Source organism: Solanum stenotomum, chromosome 2 (assembly GCF_019186545.1).
Source record: "Solanum stenotomum isolate F172 chromosome 2, ASM1918654v1, whole genome shotgun sequence".
Lineage (NCBI taxonomy): Eukaryota > Viridiplantae > Streptophyta > Magnoliopsida > Solanales > Solanaceae > Solanum > Solanum stenotomum.
The window spans coordinates 47,907,475-47,929,703 of NC_064283.1; the positions used below are offsets into that span (position 1 = coordinate 47,907,475).

At 39.3% G+C, this 22,229-nt stretch overlaps 2 protein-coding genes across 5 annotated transcripts in view; both read right to left on the bottom strand.

Moving 5' to 3' along the window:
• The window catches only part of LOC125857072 (ATP-citrate synthase alpha chain protein 2), a 1,178,350-nt gene that overhangs the window by 248,424 nt on the left and 907,697 nt on the right, over positions 1-22,229 (bottom strand). The gene's annotated exons all lie outside the window — the stretch shown is intronic.
• Positions 17,588-18,136, bottom strand: LOC125856037 (uncharacterized). The gene has a single exon (XM_049535638.1). It carries the CDS (start codon positions 18,134-18,136, stop codon positions 17,588-17,590), a length of 549 nt encoding a protein of 182 aa, XP_049391595.1.

The window sequence follows — 22,229 nt, forward strand, 5'->3', positions numbered from 1 at the left end:
ATTTAGGCTCAGTGGCTGCTACCCTCATGAAATGTGGTCTCGACATCACTTTCTTCGTTTTCTTCAACATTTTGATCATGATCATAATTCACCCCATTATTCAACTTCAAATGGACTACCAGATACACCATTTCTTTTGCAACTGCCACTCTTTTATTTCACAACTTTTTCATTCTTTTTCGTTTGCTTATCTTAATTTATTTTTTTTACATGGAGGGGTTCCATGTTTTTCACACTTCTTGATTTACCTTCTCTTTTCACCATACCCCCAACTTAGGCTATTGGCCTAAGATGGCTATTAAAACAAACCACACTTCATGAGAGTTATGGGTGAATGGATATAGATGGGTCACAATTGTTAGAGTTTCTTCCAAGAAATGGATAAGGCTTAAGAGGGTTCAAGCAAGGTTCACACATCTCACAAGGATGGCCACAAAAGAGGTATAATGTCAAATTGTTTCACTCTTTAAAATGGTTGCCTAAGATCATTTCAAGTGTTTGCATCACTTAGTCAATCGGACCAACGGGGCAAATTCTAGGTGTCATCAGACACAATGATCAAGGTAAGCTCATCACACAAGGCCTTGACACCAATATCGATGAAGACTCCACACTTTCTATCTAGTGTGCAATGTTCATCACAAGAAACTCATTCGATAACTGGCTAGTCATAATGAGATGCTAAAAGTTCACACATTGTCTATGCAACTTCATTTGGCCTCATTGTAGACGCACATTTATTTCGTTCAATTACGAGCACTATTCAAGTAATTGGTATTGATCATAATCGATACTCAAATTTACATAACAACAGCCACAATCACACACAATAGAGGTGGCACATATTTCAAAAATAGGTCAAAAACCATTTCCATTCAAAACAAGGAGCCACAAACTCAAACATCCACAAGATTAAGATCAAAACAAAAATATAGATCACAAAACCCAATATATACACACAAAATGTAATCACAAGAGGTAGGTATGGAAATACTTCACCCCACCCACAAAAAAAAATAGTTGTACTCAAATGCAACTAACACAAAGATAATCAATAAAAACAACATAGAGGGAGGTAAAAATGTCATCCTACCAGGCTAAGCCTGGATGAAGTTTGCATCATAGTCACTCCATTTGTCTGGGCATCAGTGCCTGGGGTCTCAGTCTGAGGTAGGGCATCAGTGCCCAGTGCAACATCAACACTAGTTCCACTAGAGCCTACCCTGGAGGTATCTGTCAATGGTGTCTGAATAACTGACTGTACAATCATCTCCTCCAAATCAGGCAGATCCTTATAAATGGTCGCCTCATCAACATCTAGTTGCTCCTCATCTGTCTCAGACTCTTACTCAGAAGCCACATCTTCCATAGTATCATCTCCGGTGGTAGCCAGAGGTATATCAGAATGGGTTGGGACATCTATACCCTCGGCTGCCTTAAAGACTGAGGTGAAGTCTATCGACTTTATATGGTCCACATCCTTCCGTAGCTCTGACACATCGGATTTCAAAGTCCTGACCTCAGTAGTAACCCCCTCTTCTTTCTCATAAATCGTACCTCTCGCTGTGAGAGAATCAATGGAAGTCTGGAGGGGTGTCAGTGCAGCTGAAATAGCTCTTTCAATCATCCAGGGCACCTCGGTCTCTAGTCGGGAAGCCGGCACATCACAGAATGGTCTAGGTGCCCTATCTTGAGGAGCATGGCTTGAGTGATCGGATTTCTTGAGGTAGTAGTACCTGTAGTATCTCTAGGAGGTTGGGAGGCAGTAGAAGAACATGGGGCTTGGGAAAGAGTACAAGTAGATGTACAAGAAGGCTCGGAGGCCGGAGTAGGCAAAGATGTCTCTGCAAGTATAGACTCAATATCCACTTCCGAGGATGTATCTATTGAAACTGCTCTCTTTCTATCTGCCTCCTCCCGTGTGTACTTGGCCTCTATAAGCCAGATGTCAGTAGAGGATGTGGGTGTAACCTCAACATCCCTCTACTCGTCAATAGGATCTCTAACCCACCGACACAACTCAGTGATAAGTATTGTAAATGGAAGGGATGTATGACGCTGTTTGACCCTTATGGCTATCTCCTTCTCTATAAGCAGCCCCAAGTTCAACCTCTTCCTAGCTATGCTCAATCTGAGGAAGACTTCCTTTGGGTGGTAGAGGATGGACTCATTCTGCGATGTCGTGATAGAGTTGTTGATGAAGCTGAACCAATACCGAGCTACTATATTCACGTCTTTCTTCTCAATTGGGGCTCCGACCTCAATCCACTTGGGGTGATGTCAGAAATGAAGAGAGCTAGCTAGCCTTAAGTTCATCTAGAGTATGTGTCGTGTTCATGCTATGGTAGTCATGCTGAAAAACCTGTAGCCCTGTCAAGTGCATCATTGATATCATCACTGTTGCATCTCACTATCCTCCCCCGTACCATCATGGACTCCACCGGTCTGAAGGCACTATCCTTGTTCTTACCCTGGGGTACTAAGTCACTATACACAATGTAGAACTCTCTGAACCATGTGGGAATATATTGGCCACGAGGCCTGGTGAATATTTCAAATATGTGGAACCAGAGCGTTTCCCACACAAGAGGGTATCTGCACACCACACCATCCGTGGACAATCTCTTGTCTTCTAGGATGGTCCTCAATACCTCAACGTTTAACCAATTGAGTAACCGGGGAGGAGGACCTTGAACTAGTGGTGCTGGAACCACCGTTTGTGCCGGAGCTGGCACTGTATCTATAGCAGGAGGGCTATACTCCAGAATCCTAGATGGATCTTGACGAGTCTTTGCACGAATCTCTGCTCGCCGGGTCTATAGTAATTGATCATCATTTGGCTCGGAGAATGAGGCCCGAGAATCAAAACACTCCCCATTACTGTCGGAGTTGTTCTCCGGTCTCTTAGCTACGGGCATTTTTCCCTTGCCTTTGCCTCCCTTTGGAGGTTCTTTCTTGCCTATTTTGGAGGAAGCAATTGCTCCCTCATTAATTAAAATACCTCGTGCTCATTTGTGGGGCGGCATTCCACTTTCACCGAAATTGGTCCTAGCCATATATGCAAAATACATTAGAAAGAGTTTGAAATAATTCAAGAAAATTTGGATAATTCAAGATGTAGAAAGACTCACCGAACCAGTTGGCGAGTCACTTCGGCGAGCTAGATCATGCTCGCCGAAAGGACCAGCATAAAAAATTTCCAGAAATCAGGCATGTTGGTGATATCCAGGGACCTTCGGCGAATCATCGACACTAGTAAACGAGCTCAGACTAGCCCGCCGAATTTTACAGTTTTTTTTAGGGGTTAGGGACACAAAAAGGGCGATCAAAGGAACCTTTCAGCGAGTCGCCTAGTGAGCTTAGCGTACTCAGGCTTCCGGCCAAAAGTTAAAGACTCAACTTAACCAATTTAAGAAATTAAGGGCGATCCCCATGAAATCAAAATCAAACACACACAGTACGAAATTCAATTCAAACCTATAGGACCCATGGCTTCGAGGTACTCAGACATTCCTCAATTTGGCCAAAATTAGCCATTTGATCACTTTTGCACTTAAGAATGACGTCAACTGCTCCATCATTGGGCAAATTATGTCATTTGGATCAATTTGGCGTTACTCATACTACACCCAACTAGACCCAACATAGAATAACCGCAACCCAATAATTTAGAATCAGTTTTAACGCATTAAACACAGGGATTCATTATTTTAAGTAATTAAGCAAAATTTCAAAACACATATTAGGCAATCCAACACAAAAAACATATTTTACACACAGACCCAACACATAACAACACATATTGACCGAAAGCATTCGATTTCAACCATTAATCGAAAGTTTGGGGTTCAGAAAACAAACTTAAGTGCCGAATATAGAATTTTACAAGCTAGGCGGCAAAGCAATCCAAATCCGAGCACGAGCTCACACACAAAAATGAATAAAAATAGTAAAATATGGGAATTCTAAAGTGCGGGTAAGAGTTTACGGGTTTAGAAATGAGAGAATATGAAAGATTTTGAAATTTTAAACAATTTGGCCTTTTAAAACCTTTTAGTTCGCAGCCCTTTCAGCGGTATTAGTCGACCATGCAGCACCACTCGACGATGCGCCGAGTCGTAACTTACCTCGCCGAGTTTTACAAGACCTCCAGTCAAGTTGGGGGTCCAAACGACGGACAAAATTGGGCTCGCCGATTCAGCAATTGGCCTGCCAGGTTTTATAGACTTCCACTTTAGCTTTTGTGGGTCTAACGACTGTCCAAGTCGAGCTCAGAGACCTCTTCAGCGAGTCGCTGACTAGACTCTTGGCTCGCCAAATTTCATATTCTCAAACACATTCCACTTTTCAACCTGCACAATCCACACCTGTTATTCATAATCAATCTTAAAGCATTAAAAACTTGGGTTGCCTCCCAAGAAATGCCATAGTTAATGTCATGGAACGACGCAAGCACCCATTTAAGCTTTATTTTTGGCGTTTGCCATAGTATCACTAGGCAACCCCCTTGTTGTCTTGGGTTCATATGTGAAGAAATCTTACCCACTTGGGTCTCCAGATGTTTAATCGAGACTGAGTGAGAGGTCACCATTTGGTTAAGAGTTGATACATCCTCTTTCATTTTTTTCAACACTTTATCGGACCCTTAAACCTTGTTGAGAATGCGTGAGAGCATATCTTCCATACGACCACCCTCAGAATCTTTATGCTTTTCATGCTCATGAGAAGGAACGTACTTATCCTTCTCCCCCTCTCTTTCCTTCCAAGTGGCATTCCGATCACGCAAATCTATGTCATGGTCTCTCCAACCCTCATCTCTGTTCCAACCTTGATTTCCACCCGGTCTTGGGTAGTTACCATGATAGCCTCCTCCTTGGTTGGCTAGGAAGTTCACTTCCTCATTGTAATGCGCTTCAAATTAGGCTTCATTTCATCAACACCCACAACATTAACACCCTTCGTACCAAGACCCATGACATTTCTAGCCAAGATATCCAGCTGGGTCATCATATTTGCCATGTTTTGGTGTCTCTCTTGATCTTTTTCCAGATGTTCTTTTATCATTCTAAAATTAAGAGGAGAGACCTAGTTCTCTCGAGTGTACCATGCATTGTTGATCTTGGTCATGCAATCAAGGAGTTAGGAATGTACTTCATAGGATTGTTTCATGATACCACCAGGAATAAGTTGATCAACAAATCCTTTGTTCACCGAGTCAAGGCTCATATTGAAATATTGCAGCAGCAAATTGTTGGGCAATCCATGAGGTGGGCATTGCAGAACCAACTTCTTAAACCTTAGCCACATTTCGTGGATGGAGTCACCTTCAAAGCATTTGAAACCTTGGATGCTGTCCTTAAGAGTCATCATCTTTGATGGAGGCAAAATCTCACTTGAAATACTGTGATCAGCTCCATGCAAGAAGTGATAAAATCTCTTGGCAACTCCACCAACCACTTGCTTGCCTTACCCATCAGAGAAAATGGGAACAACCTCAAACGGACCGATTCTTGCGATATGTTCTTGAATGAGAACGGTCCACCGACATCAACAAAATTTATGATATGCTCATGAGGATCCTCATTAGCCAAACCTCCAAATAAACCCTTCACTTGAAGAAGCTGAAGCATGGTGCTTGTGATGTGAAAAACAATGTTTCCCTTAGCTGGAGGTAAACAAAGGGCTTCAACACTACCCGTTTGTATTGGGTCATTGACATTATGAAGTTTCCAACATCATCGTGGTGGCCCACTTGGCTGCCATTACTTCCGTTAACGCTCATCTCCTCCTCTGTTTAGCACAAGCAACACAAAACCAAAACTAAAAATAAGTAGATTCAACTATAACTAAGAAGAACACAATTCAACTTCACCAAAAGAATTTCAAACAACACCACTCCCCGACAGTGGTGCCATTTTGATTTAAGGTTTCAAGCACACCTCATCCAATTCTAGGTGTCAACAATTGTAAATGAGTATAAAACTCAATAATTAAGTTGGGGTCGAATCCCACAGGGATCGGTATGCGTTTTAAACTCAATTAGGAAGTGCAAACGTGGTCTAATTAGTCATAGGAATATATATTATCAAAAAAGACATTTATCAAATAAAGGGGTGACATGAATGTCAGATGGGGGTTTCGGTTTTGATTATCAACTACAAACAATCACAAACACTTCGAACTAACAATAGGGAGAAGGATTCTCGGGATGTGATCAATTATAGGCAAATATTGATATATGGGTAATTGAAACTACTAGTAAACATCTAAATATCAGTGAGTAGGCTTGACTATACGAAATATAGTTTTCTCTCGAACAACTACCCCAAATCAGGTGATTTATTTCGAACATCAACAAGCATAACAAGGAAGAACAACCCACACCTTAATTCATTCACTCTTTCGAGTTAGATGAGTGGGATTGGGTTTATGATTCACTCTCTCGAGATAAACCCAAATCAACCTAATACCAATAAATCATTAATCAATAATCTTAGTCCTAAAACCTCTCTCTCGAGCAAGCCAAGAACACAAAGATAGAATTGCATTTGCAACTACAATTCATAAATTAAACCACAATTAATGATTAAACTCACTTCAAAATAGGATTTAAACTTTTAATTAACAATACCCATAAACTAATTCAACCCAAAATCACATGATCACACCCCCAAGAATTGGGGTTTTAACCAAACATCATAAAAAAAAGGTAAGAACAAGTTCCAAATCGATTATCCATCAACTGGTTAAGAGTGATTTAGTCTTTACAATGCTTCAATTTATCAAAACTGCGCAACCTACTTCTAAAATATCCAAATTGAATCTGTAAAATTCTTTAAAACAAGGGAAAACTACAGAGAGAAGTGTTCTAAATTCTACCAAATTAAAGATAGATCCTAAACTAAATGTTCAAAATCTAATTTATAGTCGCAAAAAAAAGCCACGAATGGCAACTCGGCGAAGTAAGTCGGGATCGCCGAACCACTCGGTGAGCCGCCAATCGATCTCCTCCATCACCTTTTTCCTTGGCCTTAAGATATGTACCTATGTGCGATGTCTTTTTACTTCACCGAACTACTCGGCGATTCGTTGACCGCTCTTTTTTGTCGCTGACTTGGTTTCCTCCCTCAAGGCTGGCACACTGGAACTGTCACGACCCAAGCCTACACCTCGAACGTAACCGGGTGTACAATACTACGAAAAATCTCATACAAGACTCATAGCATGTCATCACATAAGATAATAAAAATAGAACAGAATTTAAAACACGTTTAATCCATACAGTTGAAAACATCATTTAAAACCGCAGAAGTCTACTAGTCTCACATGTTCATCTAAATACAATCTTCGAATCAAAAGTAGGGTCACATCCCTTTACAATAGAGAGTCTTAAAGTAACTAGTACAATGAAAGACATGAAATGACAATGAAGCACTTGTTCTCGGATCTATGAGGATATACCACAAACCTTGGAAGAACTCAATCCAAACTTCAACTAGAAGGAATCGTCTCAAATGCCAGAACCTACACTTTGTAGTAAAAATAGAAGAAGTATGGGTTTGCACATTAAATGTACTGAGTATGATAGCCATGCAAAACCCATGGTTAAAAAGGACATTTTGGTTGAAAACCATGCTTATGCAAATTTTTGAGAAATATCATAAACATAAGCATATGAGGCATAAGATACAATCACATTCAACATATAAGCCATTTCATCACATTAGAACATTCACATCAAGAAACACTAAGCTATATTTGTGCAGTGTGAGAATAGCATCCCATACTACTATTCCCACTACGTACCACCTTGAGGTCACCTTAGATGAACTTACCATTCTTCCTTTTCATCTTTAGACAATGCCCACACTTAAGGAACATAAACATTTCATAAGTAAGCACAAGGAAGTAACTCATAATACAATCCAAGTAAAGCTTACATCATTTCATTAAGCATATAAGTCAACATTTTTCATTAGCTTCATTAAGAGCACATTCATTCATTAGACATTAAAACATTGGATAATCATATCATATCCCTCCCAAGCCTACTCGTGCAATGCATGGATCACATCCCATACTACCACCTACACTTCATAGAACTTCTCAAGCAACCATAGCACGCATCTTACATGATGGGAATAAGCTTTAACTGACATAGACCATGAGAGCAAACCATGGAATCTGGTGTCATGTACCCCACACTGAAAGAAGGTGTCCTACTTGCCTAAGGTAGAACTAGATGTATTTTAGCTTAGTTGGATCCACTAGCTAATATCATATCTGGTCACATAGTTATGGGATAAAAAAGATGTTCATTAAAACCCAGCCTAACGTAGGGAGATGTTCCACCTAACCATATCCACCTGGTACTTAGTCTCCATTCCCATAGAGTAGTTCAATCACATTAACATTATTGTACTTGAGAGGGCTACCAACAATAGGTCTACCGGCCCAAACTACATTACACATGAAAGGGCCACCATAATTAGGTCTACCGATTCAAGGTTCATCATTATAAGAATAGCTCATTAAATCCTCAAGAAGATCCACCACTATTAGGTCTACTGATTCAAGGTTCATCATTTCACACATGAAAGGGCCACTAACATTAGGTGTACCGATTCAAGGTTTATCATCACATTAGTTTCTAGACTCATCATGAAAGGCTACCAACATTAGGTCTATCGGTTCAAGAAATAGCCTAGAATACTTCATCATTCATTTATGAAAGGGCTACCCACATTAGGTCTACCGATTCAAGGTTTATCATTACATTCATTCATAGACTCCTCATGAAAGGGCTACCAACATTAGGTCTATTGATTCATGTTCAATAAGTCAAGATACATTCATTACATAAGAAGAAGATGACTAAGCCTACCAATTCAAGATATAACATTCACATTACTTTCATTTATACAAGAAGATGATCCCTAAGCCTACCAATTCAAGATATAACATTAAATTATAGAAACCCTTCACATTCTATCATCATCATTCATGAGTTTTAATTGAGAATAAGCATTCAATACTAACACAATCACATTTTAAACATAATCGTACTACTTTCATTGAGGTCACACACATATACTTCACATCATGATAATACATAGATCTTTCATGGAATTTCCCTCCACGGCTATGAATCAATCTGAACCCAAACATCTAGAATACTACATTAGATAAGGGAAATATCATGACTCCATAACTAATTCAATATAGCCATAAACAATTCAACATACTTTCATGATCATTCAACCCAAATCACAAACTTCCAATTTAATACTTTGGGGAAAACATGGGTTCATAGGAGAAATTCATCATAATTGACCATTAATTCGACAATTCATTCATTATTCATCACATATAAACCTTTGAAAATGTTTTGGATTTGAACCCATGCTTAGATTGAAACCCTAGGTTTTGGGGGGATTTCGGAAAGTTGAAATAATATTTTGATAAAGCTCCTTGAATGAAATTTAATCAAGGACTAGCATACCTCTATTGAAGAAACTCCACGAAAATTGGGTGAGGAAGGTGAAATCTCGAGCTTGAAACCTTGACTCCTTCTTGTCTAATGGTGGTTTCTAGAGAGAGAATATTTGGAGAGGAGGGTAGTTTCTAATTTTTTGGTTTGAGAGTAATGAGTTGAAAAAGGATTTTAATACTTTATATAGCCTTAAATAAGTGTAATAAATCAATAATAATCGTCCCCAACCCCTTGATGAGTCCACAAATTGACTCATTTAGGGCTTTATTTTGATAGGAGTAGTGTCCTCAAATGCTTATTTTGTCACAATATCTGATGAAAACTCTTAAGTTTCAGGTATTTGAAGTTTTAGTGGAAGCATGGACACTTAGGCGCAAAAAGGCACAAAAAGGCTGAAAAAAATGAAGAAGCTAAAGCCTGCACATCGCCAAGTACGCTTGGCGATTCACTGAAGGGACGCACTCCGCTCTCAGTTCCAGTACGCGAAGCCTTGAAGGAGCAGGATCAAAAAGGCGATGAAAGGAGTAGTCAGCGTTTCCCCGAATAATTCCATGAAGCAATAGGTCGCCCAATGACACAGAGCACGATGATCCTGATGGCTAGTGCAAGACGGCGACGAACTACACCAAAGGGGGAATCGCCGAGTTAATCGGCGATTCCGAGTAACCTCGCCGAAAGATCCACCAACACTATTTTCTAAAGTCTATACATACTAAACTTGTTATTCATTTTTAAAGAGTCGAACATTTATTTTAATTTCCAGAATAGAATAGTACTTTTTGGGATATTTTCTCTCAAGTTTGGAGAGGGTTTTTCGGAGACTTAAAGAAAGAAGGAGTTCATCTTTCCCAAGTTGGAAGTGGGTCTTCTCCATTCTTCTTCTTTTGCTTAAATCAAGGTTTTATTCCTTATACCCATTTGATTTTAGTATCATTTTAGCTATATTTTGTTATTTCTTCATGTGTGGCTAAAAACCCCCATTCTTGGGGTATGATTTAGCAAGTATGTGTTGATATTGTTGTTGGGTCTTGCTTGCTGATAGGATAGATGTGTCTTATTGGTGATTTCACCTAATGGTTGTGGTTTAACTTAATGGGTTTGTAGTTGCAAATACAAAACCACCCATGTGTTTTCAGCTTGCCCAAGAGAGATGTCGCGAAACCAAGACAACTAGACTGATGGCCTAGGGAGTGGGTCAACATGAGGTTCAGCCCGAGAGGGTGAGCCCTAGTCCCATATCCTAACACTCAACTCAAGAGAGTGAATGGGGTAAGATGTAAGCTGGCCTTTATGCCACAAATGGGTGTTCGAGAGGAACACATTTGAAACGGGGTAGGTTGCCCGAGAGGGAACTTATTTCCATCTAAAGCTTAGCCTAATAACTATTATCTTGCAATTTTCTATCGAAAGCATGTACCCAACGATTTAAATAAACTTGTATTGCAGTCACACCCCAAGAACTTGTCCCCATACTTGATCTTCTTATTATATTTGTTGTTTTTGTACTACTTGTGAGAAAACCCCCAGTTGATATTTGACACCTTTGTGTCATCCCTTTTTATCTACAATGTTTTTAATCGTTAATGTCTTTAGCTATGACTAGTTTGAACTAAATTTTATTTTTCTACTAATTCTCAAAACCATTCCCTTGGGACACAACCCCAACCCTTGGTTGTGTTACTATATTATCGACGATCGTAGACACTTGTACTGTAGGTTAGTGTCATTGATCATGATAAGCATCAAAATGGTGTCGCTGCCGGGGAATAGTGTCACATGAAAATGTAGATTACTACAGTTTGATTTGTTTTTAGTGTAGTTTTTACTAATTTTACTTTTAGTTTTGTTTTTGTTTGTTTATTGTTTGTGTATGCAGGTCCTCTGAGCATGAAAGAGGGAGTGGGTAGCAAGCCAGATGAAGCAGATAAAGAAGTCGAGAGTGACTTCACCCTAGCTGCACTGGTATCTCAACTAAATGACTTGACCACCAAAATATCTGAGGTGAAAAACTAGTGCAAACGCCAAGAGAGGTACATACCTCCTCATGCGCAAAAGAAGTCTAGAGAAGATGAGAAAAGTTGTGATGAGGACACACTTCAAATCATTCTCCAAAAGATCACCGATCAAGATCGAGTGTTGGGCGAAATGAGAGAGAATGTTGAAGCGTCGAATCATTTGATTGGATCTCATTATAGATCAATCTACCACATCAGATCACTCCTGATGTTTGTAATGCCTCAACAATATCCAAACGATTTATTGGGGTTACCTAGTGACACTAGGCCTAGCTCTAATAACAGAGAGTGAGGCAGGACCTATGTCGAGCCACGAAGTTAAATAAGGCGCTTCTTGGGAGGCAACCCAAGGTCGTAAATTTAGGATTTTATGTTTATAAATAATAGTGTGTTGTTTGTACAGATTGAGGAAGGAAACTACTTGAAAAGATGTATGGTGGCGAGAAACAGGTCCTTTTGGCGAATCACCGATAAGATTGGGTGTACCCGATCATTCCTGCTGTTTGACTCAACACACCTCACAGGTTGAGTCTGCAAAACTCGATTGAGTGAGAATTTCATCGGCGCATCGCCAACTTAGTTGGTGATCCTGACGAAGACCGCCGATGTGATGCCCACATGAACTAAAAATCCTGATATATTTGGCGAGGTAATTAGACATTCGATGCTTCACCAAGTGATTGGGCGAATTCTACTAACATCACCGAATAAGCAGAAGTTGGACGGTCACTAGCCACAGGTTTAAAAGTTCCATTTCATTCACTTTCTTTCGCTTTGTCCCTTTTCACAAACTCACACTCACACTCTAGTAGTTATATTTCTTGCACTTTTAGAGTATTTTAAATGTTGGATTGTGCTCGAATTTGGATCGCATTGCCGCCTAGCACGTAGTACTATCTAAATCGGCACCAAAGGTTGGTAGTCGAACCCCTTAGTTATTTTATCAAAATTTGTACTCATTTACATAATGATTGATAGTATAAAATCTCTGTTGTGTCTCTTAGTTACTGGGATTGTATATATTATCGATTATGATTTGGTACTTTCTGCATGATTTGAGAAACTCCCACTTAACTATGCTTTGAGTTTAATTGTTACATGATGGGAATAGAAGTTTCTACGGGTCTTCGTTGAAATTGAGTTATATAAGCTTAAGTTGAATTATCTTGGGTTGCGGGGTGAAATTTGAAAGGCTGGGTTGAAAATGGATACGTTGAGCTGATCGGCGAGATGAACAAAATGCACCGAACTGCTCTGCGATTCACCTAACGTCCCCATTTCACCTTCAACTGAATAATTTATGTATTGATTGATCTGTCACTTTCGACGGTCAGTTTAATTCACAAAATGCACTCGATGACTCATCGAAAGATCCATTGTTCACCCTTTCTCTGCGCCCTTGTATCATTTTGAACTATTAGCCTAACAGGATAAGCACGTCGCCAACTAGCTTGGTGAAGCGATTCCACACTTAGAAACACTCTTTTTCTCCTGTTTGAATTACTATATAACTTATCCTCCAAGTCTTTGTAGAAATGGCTAGACCAAAAGTCACAGGGAAATATGATCCACCTTCGAACATAAGAGCATGAGGGTTTAAAAATGATGAAAAAAAGTAGAGCTAGCCAGATAAAGGAAATATACCAATGAAGCTAGGGCAAAGAGATGAATTCCCATCAACCCTAATGTGCCTCCATAGGCTCAAAGTTTAGTTAATGCAATATGGGCCTTTAGAGCAACTCATGAGATAGATCAGATGATTGCAACTAATTTTGCTGCAGAGACCAAGGCAAAGGCAAACAATGAGGACCAAAACAACAATACTCCGGGGACCATTGTTTTACTTCAGGGAGATGCATCGGGCATTGATGCCCCGACAGATAGAGAGACTGCATAGACAAGACACTTCTTTACCTCTCTCCTTGTCTTATCTTTCTTCAACTTTGGATATTGTCATTATTTGCATTTGAGGACAAACACACTTATTTGTGGTAGGGTGAGGCCGACCTTGTTTTGCTAGTGTCGGATACTTGTGTTTTGGTGTACATTTGGGTTGTCTGTTTTTAGTTGTGTTTTTAAAACTGCTTTGCAATTGTTTGAGCTTATGGCTCTCTTTTGGGTTTAATTGAAAAAATATTTGACCCTTCCGAATAATTTTCATTTTTCAAAAAAATTCGCCACCTCTTGTGTTGAAAGTGGTTGTTCTTGTACAAATTCAAGTCTCAGTTTTGATCAACACCGATGAGTTGAATAGTGCTCTCAATCGATCAAACATGAATGTGCGGCTATGATGAGAACAAATGAAGTTGCATAGAGAATATGCGAACTCTTTGCACATCGTTGTGATTAGCCATTTCTCAAATAGATTCTCTTGTAATGACTGTTGCACACTAGTGAAAGTGTGTAGTCTTGTTTGACTTAAGTGTCGATGCCTTGTGTGATGATCTTACTTTGAAACTTGCATTGATAAACCTAGAATTTACCCCGTTAGTCTAATTGATTTAGTAAGGTGTGTTCTTGAGATGATCTTAGGCAACTTTTGAAGAGTGTGAGCCAATTTGACATACACCTCTTTTGTGGCCTACCCGTGAGCGTGTGAAACTTTCTTGAACACCCTTTGAGCCTCACCTTTCTTTGGGAGAACATTGATGAAATCTAGACCTTACTTGATCCACTACATGTAATCCTCTTGATTTGTGATTTAGTGAATAGCCAACTTAGGCCAAAAGCCTAAGTTGGGGGTGTGGTGAAAAGGAAAAGGAGAAGTCAAGAAGTGCAAGAAAAGTCTCCATTAACCCATGGTGTTGCATAAAAATGGAAATCCTCCATATATATATAAAAGAAAAAAAAAGAAGGAAAAGAAAAAGAAAAGAAAAGAAAAGAATGAAAAAGAAAAAGTTGTGGAATAAAAGTGCAAAAAGAAATTGGGTTTCCAAGCAATCCGTGGAGAGTGAATAAAAAGATGACTTAGAAGAACTTGAAGAAGAATTGATAAAGGAAAAGAAGGGGGTGTCTTGAGAAAACCACATCTCATGAAGAAAAAGTCACTGAGCCTAAAATAACCATACCTTTGCATTCATCCCCATTACAAGCCTTAGAAAGACCTTTTTGATTTTGAGTAAGTCGAATCGAAAGTCGATTGGAAAATAAGGGCAAACCTATGGGTAAAAACATGCATTGTGTTCCTCATTTTTTTAGTGTAAGCGTTGCATTTGATTCCTGATCTTGAATTGATTAACCTCTATTTGTGAATATGGAATCATTCTTGATGTGAGGGCACTTAGATACTTCATGTTGAGCTTGATTGCACAGGTACCAAGTATTGCGAGCATGAGAATCTCTGGTAATGGTGTGTCACAACTTGAATCTTTGAGTACACAATTGATCGTTGCATAAGTAAATTTGAGTCTGGTTGTGTACATTAATTATTTAGTCTTGTGTAGCACTATTTGAGACACCTTGTTTAACGGCTGAACTTGAGTTTGCTTGAGGAATAGCAAATGTTTAAGTTGGGGCTGTTGATGAGTCCACAAATTGGACTCATTTAGGGCTTTATTTTGATAGGAATATTGTCCTCAAATGTTTATTTTTTTCACAATATCTGATGAAAACTCTTAAGTTTCAGGTATTTGAAGTTTTAGTGGAAGCATGGACACTTAGGCGTAGAAAGGAACAAAAAGGCTGAAAAGAATGAAGAAGCTGAAGCCTACGCATCGCCAAGCACACTTGGCGATTTGCCGAAGGGATGCACTCCGCCCTTTGTTCTAGTACACGAAGACTTGAAAGAGAAGGATCAAAACGGCGATGAAAGGAGCAGTCGACATTTCGCCAAATATTTCCGCAAAGCAGTACTCGATCACCAAATGACACAGAGCACGACGATGTTGAAGACTAGTGCAAGACGGCGACTAACTACACCAAAGGCCGATTCCGACTAAACTCATTGAAAAGATCTGCAAGCACTATTTTTTGAAGTTTATAAATACTAAAATTGTTATTAATTTTTAAAGAGTCGAACATTTATTTTAATTTCCATAATAGAATAGTACTTTATGGGATATTTTCTCTCAAGTTTGAATAGGGTTTTTGGAAGACTTGAAGAAAGAAGGAATTCATCTTCCCTAAGTTGGAAGTGGGTCTCCTCCATTATTCTTCCTTTGCTTAAATCAAGGTTTAATTCCTTATACCCACTTGATTTTAGTATCATTTTAGGTGTGTTTTGTTATTTCTTGATGTGTGGCTAAAAACCCCATTCTTGGGGTGTGATTTAGCAAATATGTGTTGATATTGTTGTTGGGTCTTGCTTGCTGATAGGATAGATGTATTTTATTGGTGATTTCACCTAGTGGTTGTGGTTTAATTTAATGGGTTTGTAGTTGCAAATACAAAACCACCGATGTATTTTCTGGTTGCCCGAGAGGGAGGTCTCGAAACCAAGACTGCTAGACTGATGGCCAAAGGAGTAGGTCGACATGAGGTTCAGCCCGAGAGGGTGAACCCTAGTCCCTTACCCTAGCACTCAACTCAAGAGAGATAGTGGGGTAAGGTGTAGGCTAGGCTTCATGCGGCAAATGGGTGTTCGAGAGGAACACATTTGAAACGGGGTAAGTAGCCCGAGAGGGAACTTATTTCCGTAAAAAGCTTAGCCTAGTCACTATTATCTTGCAAATTTTCTATCGAAAGCATGTACCCAATGATTTATCTCAACTTGTATTGCGGTTACACCCCAAGAACTTGTCCCCAGATTTGATCTTCTTATTATATTTGTTGTTTTTTTAATACTTGTCACAAAACCACCAGTTGATATTTGCACCTTTGTGTCACCCGTTTTTATTTACAATGTTTTTAATCGTTAATGTCTTTTGCTACGACTAGTTTGAAATAAATTTTATTTTTCTACTAATTTTCAAAACCACTCCCTTAGGACACGACCCCAACTCTTGGTTGGGTTACTATATTATCAACGATCGTAGACACTCGTTCTGTAGGTTAGTGTCATTGGTCACGATAAGCATCACCCCTAACTAATTAATTAGGAATTTACTAAGTTGCCCCTCCACTTGGCCGAATCTTGACAGATTGCAGGTTGGACTAACGAAACCCCACCCATGGACCGTGGTTTGGTCTAGGAGCCATACTGTCTCTCAGTGGTTTCGGTCTGGAACCTATCATCTAGGCCCTTGACCTACGGGGCAAGCGCACGAGGCGTGGATGGACCTACGGGGCGTAGGTCCCATCCATAGGTCACATATATTTGACAACTTTTGTCAATGGGCCAGCCTTGGGGTTAGGCTTTAGGGTCCCTCTCAAGGACCCTTGGTTTTCCTTGGGGGATCGAACCTTGAAGTTTAACCCCTCAACCAAAGCTTGGGAACTCATTTTACAACACAAAATCCCATATCATACTCAACAACACAATGGTGAGGCTATAGTTTCACTTACAAGTTTTCTGAGTCGTTACATTATCTCCCCCTCAGGAACATTCGTCCTCGAATGACAGTTTAAACACTTTAAGTAAATAAAGGCTCAAAACTAGCAGCCCATCATGTATGAAACATCATAAACAATGCACAAAACTTAGGAGGAAACATCAACTCAATCTCAAACATACTCCATGCAACACAAGAAAGTAGGAACTACATCTACAAACTCATTATGCATGAAAACTTCAACATTTCTCATTTCATTGGAGTAATTACCTTCTCCAACTCAAATCATACTCATCATAACATCATTAAGAACATTATGCAATTACTCTCAAAAAGCATATTTAGGCATGTTTAGCAGTTCACCTCATGAAGCATATAGACAACTCATACTAAATGCACATCAAAATGAGGAACATAAATCATAAAAACTCATTTTCTCATTTAAACATAAATTCATTAAGAACATGCAAAACATAAGGAGACCATGGAAATACATAAACACACATGACTCCAAAACATAAAACAAGCTACAAGGAACTCTTGGTCTCAAGCTTGAATAGGAATAGAAGAAAGAGATAAGGATATCAGAACTCTCAACAACCTTACTATTCAACAGACAATCTCCCCTTGGGAGTAAACCCAAATCAAGGCTAATATGAAAATAACATAGGGACTTTAACAAGACATTCACAACCATAAGGAACTATCAACATACCGGTGTCTTCATCCGGAAAAGCTCCTTTGTCCTCACTAGCCGGAAGTGCATAGAAACGATTACTCTTTGGAGCATTAAGATCTGGGCCATCAAGAGAAGCTTGGTTGGCCTCTCTTTCCTTGGTCGTATGAGTAGGGACATCTTTCACTTGATGATCAATCTTTCCAAAACCATAGCACCGATTAGTACCAGCTAGGCACTTCCCATAATGCTTCTTTCCACAATTGTTGCAAGTAGGTTTAGAAGATGGAGGTCCACTACCTTTCTCTTGGTTAACCGTATGAGTGCTTGAAGAATCTTGATTGAAAGCTCTCTTTTTGAACCTTGGTTGACCTTGCCCATCAGACCTAGTTCTCTTTATCTCGCTATTGTTATTCTTAATTTTGAACTCCTCAATTTTTTCAGAAAACACCATAAGCCTAGAGATATTCATGTCATCATGGAGAATTGTCGTACGACACTCTTCCTCAACTAAGTCAGACATACTTGTCACAAATCTACTCATCTCATCTCTCGGGTTAGACACCAAAGATGGAGCATACTTAAACAATAGGGTAAATTTCAAGGAGTACTCTTGCACACTCATGCTACCTTGCCTAAGGTTGATAAATTCCTCCACCTTAACCTCTGTCTTCTCATAGGGAAAGAACCTATCAAGGAATGCTTTCTTAAACACCTCCCAATTCATAGAACTCGCTCCTACCGGCCAATTACTCTTCCATTGAGTAAACCAAACTTGGGAAACATCCTTCAATTAGTAAGCGGCTATTTCTGCTTTTTCTATAGAAGTCGCCCCATATCATTCACTACCTTATTATATACCTCATCCACAAACTCTTGGGGATCCTCTCCCATCTTGGAACCAAGAAATACCGGAGGATTCATCCTTACAAAGTCTTTCAACCTAGAAGCCATAGTGCTGAAAATAGGGTTCACATGAGTCTCAACACACCTTGTATCTTGGGCCGTCATGGCTTGGGCTTGAATAGTTACGGCTTGAGCCATCATCAAAAGAGCCGACCTAACTTCTTTATTGGATAGAGTCGAAGGATCAACCAGAACTTGATAGCCTTGAGGAACTTGGTCACCTTGAGGACCTTGGGGAGGAACTCCCTCATTCACAATCTCCTCTTCAATCCTTCTTACATTCGCTCTTCTTGTATTCATATCCTATAAACACAAGAGAAGGGTTAGGAAGAGGACTTCATAGAGTTAAAACTCTAAGGCATGACTTAAACAGTAATGAAAGAAGTAAAGTTTCCTAATGTCTTATAGCGGAGTCATTCATAAATGTGTCACGATTCACACCCATGAATAAGACTCTACTTAACATGGCTTGTGAGACATCAATCCTAAAAACAATACCAAAAATCTTGTGCTCTAATACGATGTTTTTCACATCCCAAACCTACACGCCGGACGTGACACGACGTACAAGACTCCAAAAAGTATCATACAAGCCTCAAAGCATGTCATCACATAAGATAATAGAAATAGTATGGAATTTAAAATTCTTTTAATACAAACAATGGAAAACATCATTTAAAACAACGGAAGTCTACTAGTCTCACATGGCCATCTAAAAACAATCTTCGAATCAAAAGTAGAGCCATGACCCTTTAAAATAGAAAGTCTAAAAGTAACTAGTACAATGAAATACAAGAAATACCAATGAAGCACTTGTCCTCGGATCCATGAGGACATACCACAAGCCTTGGAAGAACTCAATCCAAGCTTCAACTAGAAGGAATCATCTCAAATGCGGGAACCTACACTTTGTGGTAAAAATAGAAGAAGTATGCGTTAGCACATTTAATGTACTAAGTATGATAGTCATGCAAAACACTAAGTATGATAGTCATGCAAAACCATGCTTAAAAAGGACATTTTGGTTGAAAACCATGCATATGCCAATTTTTTGGGAAATATCACGAACATAAGTATAAGAGGCATAAGATACAATCACATTCAGCATATAAGCTATATCATCACATTAGAAAATTCACCTCAAGCAACCCTAAGCTATACTTGTGCAATGTGAGAATAGCATCTCATACTACTATTCCCACTAAGTACCACCTTGAGGTCACCATAGATGAGTTACCATTCTTCCTTTTCATCTTTAGACAATACCCACACATAAGGAACATAGACATTTCATAAGTCATGACAAGGAAGTAACTCATAATACAATCCAAGTAAACCATACATCATCTAATTGATCATATAGGTCAACATTTCTCATTAGCTTCATTAAGAGCACATTCATTCATTTGACATTAAAACATTAGAGAATCACACCATAGCCCTCTCAAAGTGTACTAGTGTAACGCATGGATGGCATCCCATACTACCACTCACACTTCATTGAACTTCTCAAGCAACCATAGCACGTATCTAACATGATAGGAATAAGCTTTAACTGACATACACCATGAGAGCAAACCATGGAATCCGATGTCATGTAACCCCACACCGAAGGAAGATGTCCTACTTGCCTAAGGTGGAATTAGCGGTATTTTAGCTTAGGTGGATCCACTAGCTAATATTCTATGTGGGCACATAGTTATGGGATAAGAAACATGTTCATTGAAACCCGGTCTAACGTAGGGAGAGCTTTCATATTACCATATCCACTCGGTACTTCGCCTTCATTCCCATAGAGTAGTTCATTCACATTAACATTATTGTAATTGAGAGCTACCAACATTAGGTCTATCGACCCAAAGTACATTACACATAAAAGGGCCACCACTATTAGGTCTACCGATTCAAGGCTCATCATTATAAGGATAACTCATTGAATCCTCAAGAAGGGCCACGACCATTAGGTCTACTGATTCAAGGTTCATCATTTCAAACATGAAAGGGACACCGACATTAGGTCTACCGATTCAAGGTTTATCATCACATTAGTTTCTAGACTCATCATGATGAGCTACCAACATTAGGTCTACCGGTTCAAGACATAGCCTAGAATACTTCATCATTCATTTATGAAAGGGCTACGCACAATAGGTCTACTGATTGAAGGCTTATCATTACATTCATTTATAGGCTCCTCATGAAAGGGCTACCAACATTAGGTCTACCAATACATGTTCATTAAGTCCAGATAGATTCATTACAAAAGAAGAGGATGCCTAAGCCTAGCAATTCAAGATACAACATTCACATTACATTCATTTATATAAGATGAGGATGCCTAAGACTACCAATTCAAGATATAACATTACATTATAGAAACCCTTCACATTCTATGAGCATCATCATTCATCAGTGTTAATTGAGAATAAGCTTTCAATACTAACACAATCACATTCTAAACATGATCGTAATACTTTCATTGAGGTCACACACATAAACTTCACATCTTGATCATACATAGATGCATCATGAAATTGCTCTCCAAGGCTATGAATCAATCTCAACCCAAACATCTAGAATACTACATTAGATAAGGGAAATAGCATGACTCAATAACTAATTCAATATAGACATAAACAATTCAACATACTTTCATGATCATTCTACCCAAATCACAAAATTCCAATGTAGTACTTTGGGGGAAACATGGATTCATAGTAGAAATTTATCATAATTCACCATTAATTCTACAGTTCATTTATAATTTATCACATATAAACCTTTGAAATGTTTTGGAATAGAACCCATGCTTAGATTGAAACCCTAGGTTTTTGGGGGATTATGGAAACTTGAAATCATCTTTTGATAGGGCTCATTGAATGAAACTTAATCAAGGATGAAGACTACCATACCTCTATGGAAGAAACTCCACAGAAAATTGGGTGAGGAAGGTGAAATCTTGAGCTTGAAACCTTGACTCCCTCTACTACAATGGTGGTTTCTAGAGAAAGAATATTTGGAAAGGAGGGTAGTTTCTAATTTTGTGTTTGAAGAGTAATGAGTTGAAAAAGGAGTTTAATACTTTATATAGCCTTAAATAAGTCTAATAAATCAATAATAACCATCCCCAACCCCTAACTAATTAATTAAGAATTTACTAAGTTACCCCTCCACTTGGCCAAATCTTGACAAATTGTAGGTGGGACTCACGAAACCCACCAACGGACCGTGGGTGGGTCCACGAGGCGCACTGGCTATCCGTGGTTTGGGTCCGGAGCTTTTCATCTAGGCCCTTGATCTACGGAGCAAGCCCACAAGGCGTGGATGGACCTACAGGGTGTAGGTCCCATCCCTAGGTCACATCTTATTGACAACTTTTGGTCAATGGGGCAGCCTTGGGGTTAGGATTTAGGGTCCCCCTCAAAGACCCTTGGTTGGTCCTTGGAGGGTCGTACCTTGCCGTTTAACTCCTAAACCCCTCAACCAAGGCTCGGGAACACATTTTACAACACAAAATCCCATATCGAACTCAACAAAATAATCGTTAGGCTCTAGTTTCATTAACTAGTTTTCCGAGTCATTACAGGAACTTTGGACGGTCAAGCTAACCACTCGGCGAATCTCCAAGTGCTCTTGGCGATCACTAGGCTTGCCTTTCTTCAATTCTTCAGTTTGTTTTGTTCCTTTTTACCTGTTAGAGTCCTTGCTTT

Coding starts and splice junctions, on each gene's coding strand:
- LOC125856037 (XM_049535638.1), bottom strand. CDS start 18,136: ATGTCTGACTTAGTTGAGGAAGAGTGTCGTACGACAATTCTCCATGAT.